Genomic DNA, 7225 nt, shown 5'->3' with positions numbered 1-7225 from the left:
TAGGAGCTAAGTGGCTGTAATTGTTTGTCCCACAGGTATGTTAAAAGGCTCAATTCTGTAAGGGTCAAAATGTCTCCGCTTCAGTCGGTGTGAGTGGGAATGGAGGTGACTGAACAGCTCCTTTGGAGATGCGTTTCGCACAAGACCAGCTCTAGGCACCAGCAGACCAAGCACGTGCTTGGGGTGGCACAATTCCAGTTCTGCTCCGGACTGGATTAACTGGATTTGTGACCAGACACCTGCAAATAGACAAATATTAAACATCTAGGCCAGGATTCAGCAAAGCATCTTCCGGGCTCTGGAAAATCAAAGATTGAACTGAATGTTCCCTTTGGCTGTATTTGTTTCCTTCTTTTATCCCAGGTGCCTCGGAGGTTCTTACCTGAGAGAGCTGCCAGCAGGGAAAGAAAAATGAAACACATCATAATATTTTTGAATCAGAAATCTACTGGAACAGACGAAGATATACAGCACTAAGTAGGGTACTTGGAGTGTGCCAGAGAAGGTGAAGTTCTCTGGCGCCTAAAAAAGAAGTTGCCCTACTTAATTTGCATGAGGCAGTTCAAAAAGCCTTTAAAGTCAGGCAGCAAACAAAGGGGTAGGAGAGAGGGAAGATGAGGTAACAATAGGAGTAGGTTTCCAGTTTACTTAGGTTAAGATTTCCCAACCTGCCTTTCTTCCTAATATAAACCAGGCAGCTAAATGCCTTTAGGTGGCTTTGAAAATCTCAGCCAGAATTAATACTAAAAACGGGGGAGGGCAAAAAACCCAACTGGTTTCAAGACTAAGCTTGATAAACTTATGGGGGGTGGTGGTATGATGAGATGGCCACATGCCATTGCAGGCACATCTACAACTGCTGGTAGCAAATATCCCCAATGGGCAGTGATGGGACACTAGACAGGGAGGGCTCTGAGTTACTACAGAGAATTCTTTCCGAGGTGTCTGGCTGGTGGGTCTCACCCACATGCTCAGGGTCCAACTGACGGATATTTGGGGTCAAGAAGGAATTTATTGATACTTCCCCCTGCCAGAGCCTTTCTCTGCTGGATTTAGCTACACAGGCAGACTATGTGGATGCAACCTATGTATTTCAGACCATCTCTCTGGTTTGTCAAGATCATTCTGAATTCTAATCCTGTTCTCTACAGTGCTTGCAATCCCGTCCAGATTGGTATCATCTCCAAACTTTATAATGTACTCTCTCTGCCATTATCCAAGTCATTTATGGAGCTATTGAATAGAACCAGACCCAGGACAGATCCCTGTGGGACCCCACTCAATATTCCCTTCCAGCTTGAGTGTGAATCATTGATAATTACTATCTGAGTACATTTTCTATCTAGTTGTGCACCTATCTTATAATAGATTCACCCAGAGTATATTTCCCTAATTGGCTTATGAGAAGTCCGCCTGGGACAGTATCACATTTCTTACTGAAACTGAGATATACCAGATGTACTGTTCCCGTCCCCCTCTCCCACCATCCACAAGTTTTGTTACTCTGTCAAAGGAGGATGTGAGGTGGGTTTCACGTGACTGACTTGTCACCTTATCTTGTAGGTACTTGCAAATTTATTATTTATTCCATTCTTTCTGAGTACAGAAGTTAAGTTTAGTGGTTTATAATTCCCGTGTTTCCCTTATTCCGCTTTTTATTGATAGGTACCACTTGCCCTCTTCCAGTCCTCTGGGATCTCTCCTGTCCTCCTCCGAGTTCTCAAAGATTATGGTTAATGGCGAGGATCTCTTTGGCCAGTTCCTTAAGTATTGTATGGTGTATTTCATCTGGCCCGCTGACTTGAGGACATCTAACTTGTCTAAGCAGAGGCGACGTGTGGGAACAATATAAATACCTACGACAGCTTGAGGGCTAGAGCTCAAACATGGCTTATAAAAAGACCTGCAAATTCATATCCTTAATACCCTGCCAAAGTTTTTTAATATCTGTGCACCTGCAGGGCTAGGACACAAGGAGGGGTCTGTGCAGCTAATGTCTAGACACCATGAGCGCTTTATCCAGCATCAACAGCATATTTTGGCTGAATTGTCTCTTCAGTCTAGTGGCCTTTAAAGGTATTATGGTTTCCTGCATTTTATAGGGATGTTTGGAAATATTGTGTATTATGGTCCTGGTGCAAAGTTCACTAAAGGCAAGGGGAGGACTTCCATTGGTCTGAGTTGGGTTTGGAGCAGGGCTCATGTGAATGTTGACTGGTATTTATCGAAGGGGACTTAGGGAGTGGGGTATCTAATTCTATTAACTTTACTCTTTGAAATTTCCAGATGCGATTCCCAACACTTTGTTCCCCCCTCCCCCTGCCCCAGGTGCCCAGTCACAGGCCCAGCTGGTAGAGTCTGGAGGGGATGTGAAAAAGCCCGGAGACGCTATACACCTGTCCTGTAAGACCTCTGGCTTCTTCATCAGTAACAACTGGCTGGATTGGTTCTGTCATGCTCCTGGAAAGGGACTGGAGTGGGTCTCCAGTATAGATAGTGCAGGTACCCCATATTACCTCGATTCACCATCTCCATGATGCATTTGCACATCAGCAGCCTGAACCCTGAAGTCACCGGCCTGTATCACTGTGCTAGAGATGTGGGATTCCACAGTGATTCAGTCCAATGCAAATGCCTTAATGGGATCCTCCAGTGGAGAAAGTCACTAAAGGAAGTGAAATACTCTGACTGCCTTCTGCTTCAGTCACAGCATACAAGAAATTCAGAGAATCCTAGAAAGGTGGGGCTGGAAGAGGGACTTGAAGAGGTCATCTAGCTGACCCACCTGTACCGGGGCACAATTAGATATGCCTAGACCACCCCTAGTGGAAGCTTTCCTCATCTGTTCTTAAAAACCTCCAGTGATGGGGATTTCACAACCTCCCTAGGTAAACGGTTCCAAATGCTGATAGTTAGATGTGCTTAGCCTTAGAAAGTTTCGCCCCCGCCCCCCGATATCTAACCTAAATCTCCCTTGCTGGATTTTTCATTTATTTATTTTCTAAAAGACATTGAACCATAGAGATGATAATTGCTAGTGATGGAGAATCCACCATGACCCTTGATAAGTTAATTCACCTCAATGTCTTTTTAAAAAAATCACCTTATTTCCAGCTGGACATTGTCTAGCTTCAGCTTCCAGCATTGGATCCTGTTATACCTTTGTTTGCTATACCAGGGTTTCTCAAACAGGGGTCACCGCTTGTGCAGGGAAAGCCGCTGGCAGTCCGGGCCAGTTTGTTTACCTGCCCCATCCGCAGGTCCGGCAGATCGCGGCTCCCACTGGCCCTGGTTTGCTGCTCCAGGCCAATGAGAGCTGTTGGAAGCGGCGTGGACCGAGGGACTTGCTGGCCACCACTTCCCACAGCCCCCATTGGCCCAGAGCAGCGAACCGCAGCCAGTGGGAGCCGCGATCGGCCGGACATGCGGACGGGGCAGGTAAACAAACCGGCCCGGCCCGCCAGGCGCTTTCCCTACACAAGCGGTGACCCCTGTTAGAGAAACCCTGTGCTATATTGAAGAGCCCATTATCCAATTTCTCGTCCCCATCTAGGTACTTGGAATGCGATCAAGTCACCTCTTAATCTTCTCTTTGTTGAGATAAAACAGATTGAGCTCTGGGAGTTTCTCACTGTAAGGCAGGTTTGTCTAATGCTTTAATCGTTCTGGTGGCGCTTCTCTGAACCGTCTCCAATTTATCAACATCCTTCTTGACCTGCAGCCACTGGAAGAGGACACAGCATTCCAGCAGCTGTCGCACCAGTGCCAATAACAGAGGTAATATAACCTCCGATTCCAACTGGAGATTCCCCTGTTTACCGGGTGTAGCCTTTTAAGGAACTACGTGACTTTCTTTAAAATTGTCCATGGGAATAGGATATTGCAGGAACTGTGCCTTTTTTAATACCTCTCTGAGGCCATGACTCTTACACTAGGCTTTTCAAGCCCCATTGAGAATCCCAGCCAATATGGCTACACACGTGAGTAAAGGTCAGCATGGGTGTGAGTATTTCCAGGACCGGGGGCTGAGTTTTGCTGTGACAATAGGACATTTTAAGGGCTCTACATATTTGATACCAGTCAACAATGACTTCCTCTTTCAGGGAGGTTTATGAATGGCCATGAATGTGTGTTTTCTCACTGTGTCTCTTGCACAGTAATACACAGCGGTGTCTTCAGATTTCAGGCTGTTCATCTGGAGATACGTTGTGCTGATGGAGGTGTCCACGCTGACGGTGGTTCGCCCTTTCAGTGCCTCAGGGTAGAAAGTGTTGAAATTGTCCGTCCTAATCGTTGCTACCCACTCCAGGCCTTTCCCCGGAGCCTGCCGGACCCAGCGCATGGAGTAGTCAGTAAACGTGTAACCGGACGCTTTGCAGGTGAGCTTCACAGACTCTCCAGGCTTTTTCATTTCTGCCCCAGACTGAACCAACTGGATTTGGGACCGGACACCTGTGGATAAACAGGAAGAATGCGTAAGCATCTGTTTGACTTCTCCACCTTTCCCCTTGTAATTCAAAAAACCCCTCTGTAAAATATTGATAGTAACCCTGTCTTTCTCCCACCCTTTATCTACCTTGTCTTTTTAGATTTTAATCTTTTTAGGGCAAGAACAGTTTCTGTCTGTCTGCACAGAGCCCAGTGAATGGGGCTTTGATACCATAATACGGCTTCTGAGAAATGCATGGCTCTTTTTGGACATGCTCACCTGTTAGAGTTGCTAGCAGGAAGAGAAAGCAGAGCAGAGGGGCCATGGTTGTCATTCTCAAACACCAGCTTCTGTGGAGCCAGAGAGCAAATTGCCTTTGCAGGTGAGTTTTTCTTCGGAGGTTTTAAACAGGCGATGCCCCTTCTTCATTTGCATGTGGACAGTGCAGTGGACTTAAAAGTCCTGCAGGCTGAAGAGCTAGGGCTGGCTTGGTGCATCAGTGCAGCTTGTCAGCCCGATTATTTCTGTTACGTGATCCCACTGCTCTTCCGTCTCATCTCGTCTGTTCTTCTGCATGGTGCTTGGTCGTCTTTGGCACAGAAAGCAACTCTTGAGATCTAGGGGAGTAAAGGGCTTTAGGCCCTCAACTCCCATTGCCTTACAATGGGACTTGGGCACCTACCTCCCTTAGGTTCATTGTGCTTGGTGGAGGGAAAAGAGAACCTCTATTCTACCTTAATTGAATTCCAACATGTCATATTAGAGCTCCTTGCCTTATTTGAGCTTTATTTGTGATCTTTGCACTTCTGGCTGGAAAGTATAAGATTTACAAGTGCCCTGTGTTGTAAAGAACAGATGAACTAGTTCTGAGGCGCACTGAGGATGGACTAGATGGGGGGCAAAAGAGGTTACAGAATTCAGGAGAAACACCCCAAGAAATGGGAGACCCCAACGGTCCATCTTGTTCAGTCTATTTTCTCCAGCACCAGCTGCTTCAGAGGAAAGTGCATGAGACCCTCTTGCAGCCCGTTCTAGAATACTCTGCACACGAGGGGAAACTTCTTTCCAACACCTCCTTGGTTCTGCGTCTGTGCATCGGTTTTTGTGTAGGTGGAGGGGGAGATCACCAAGCTGGGAGCACCAAGGAGCTTAGGGATGTTAGACCCTGAAATAAATGGTATTTATGTGCTCAGTACCCTGAGCCTCCTTTCACAATCCCAGCCTGGCACTGGGGCCGAGTGAACTTCACAGTGAGAATTCAGGCACTGGGAAGCTTAGGTGCCTACAGGATTGGGCAGCAGCTGAATGGGGGTTTTGTGAATCTAGCCCTGAGGCGTCAACACTTTCCCTTGTGCGGGTGAATCGTTCCATTGAACTCAGGAGCTAGGAACTGCAAAGGAACCCAAGGGAACTAGGCACCTAACTACCTGTGAAGTTCAGTAGGATTTGGGTACCTAACTCCCTTAATTCCCACAGAGAATCCCAGCCCATGTGACTACTCATGTGAGTAAAGGTAAGCATGTGTGTAAGTGTTTTCAGGATCAGGGCTTTAGATTTGCTGTGACATTAGGGCATTTGGAGGGCACTGCATTTTTGATACCACTGTCAGCAACAGTGAGCCATTTCTGTCGGGGTTTATGAATGGCCAGGGATGTGTCTTTTCTCACTGTGCCCCTTGCACAGTAATACACAGCAGTGTCTTCAGATTTCAGGCCGTTCATTTGCAAATACGCTGTGCTGAGGGGGACATCCATGCTGATGGTGGCTCGCCCTTTCAGATTTTAGGGATAGAAGGTCTCGAAAGTATCTGTCCTGATGGATGCTACCCACTCCAATCCTTTCCGAGAGCCTGTCGGACCCAGCTCATTCGATACTCATTAAACGTGTAGCCGGACGCTTTACAGGTCAGCTTCATAGACTCTCCAGGCTTTTTGATTTCTGCCCCAGACTGGACAAACTGGATTTCGGACCGGACACCTGCTGATAAAGAGCAAGAATGAATGAGTCCTTTAGGTGCCCCACAGTTCCCCCCACTCTGCCAGACACCCACCCTTAGTCTGCCTTGTCTAGTCAAGGTGAGATTTTCAAAGCCAGCCAGCGCATACGGCTGTCCAATTCCCACTCATATAAATGGGAATGTGGGGCCAACCCCCCAGGCAGCTTTGAAAATCTAAAGCCAGGCAGTTCAGGAAGAGCGATTACATCTCGCTTTGTACAGGGCCTATCACAAGAGACCAGTCTCATCTGGCTCTTTGAAATATTACTGTTCTAATATCAACTGTAAGGTCAAAGTTAATACTAATTCCACTACTATTACTTTTGCTAATGCTATTTCTATGTCTCCTAGGGGATTTGAATGCCAATTCCCACTAATTTGAATGGGAATGGAGTGTTCCAATCCTTTAGGCAGCTTTGAAAGTCTGACTCCAAACAACATAAGATGCCTTTGCTCATTCTTACCTGATAACACTGCTGCTAAGAAGAGGAAGTTTAGCAAAGGGGTCATGGTTGCTTGGATAAAAGAGCGTCTGAGGAGGAAAAGGAAGCAAATTCCTTTTGCTGGTAACAGTTCCCACTGAGGCTTTAAAGAGGAAATGGCTCTAGCTCATTTGCATATGGGTAATGCTGTAACCTTAAAAGTCACGGAGCGTGACAGGGTGGAGTTTGTCTGATGCACTCTGGAAAGCACTAGATTAGATGTGACGTAGCAAAATTTTCTGTGCAGGGAATGTACCCTTTCACTTTTGTCCTGCACAAAGAGATCTTTGGGGCAGTGCTGCAAATATCAACTACTCT

At 46.7% G+C, this 7225-nt stretch overlaps 1 pseudogene and 1 gene segment (V, D, J or C); both read right to left on the bottom strand.

The window, feature by feature from the left end:
- Positions 1–3632: 3632 nt before the first annotated feature.
- Positions 3633–4754, bottom strand: LOC112119234 (the record flags this gene model as incomplete). The annotated part of the segment is given in 3 exon segments: positions 3633–3724; positions 4142–4452; positions 4709–4754. Coding segments are annotated over 3 exon segments (449 nt in total), but the record flags the coding sequence as incomplete, so codon positions are not given.
- Positions 4755–5970: 1216 nt separating this feature from the next.
- LOC113409256 lies at positions 5971–6935 on the bottom strand (annotated as a pseudogene).
- Positions 6936–7225: the final 290 nt, after the last annotated feature.

Source organism: Terrapene carolina, unplaced genomic scaffold, assembly GCF_002925995.2.
Source record: "Terrapene carolina triunguis isolate 2854851 unplaced genomic scaffold, T_m_triunguis-2.0 Scaffold31560, whole genome shotgun sequence".
Classification (NCBI taxonomy): Eukaryota; Metazoa; Chordata; order Testudines; family Emydidae; genus Terrapene; species Terrapene triunguis.
The sequence above is the reverse complement of the archived record's forward strand: the minus strand, read 5'-3'. Positions and strand labels throughout refer to the sequence as shown.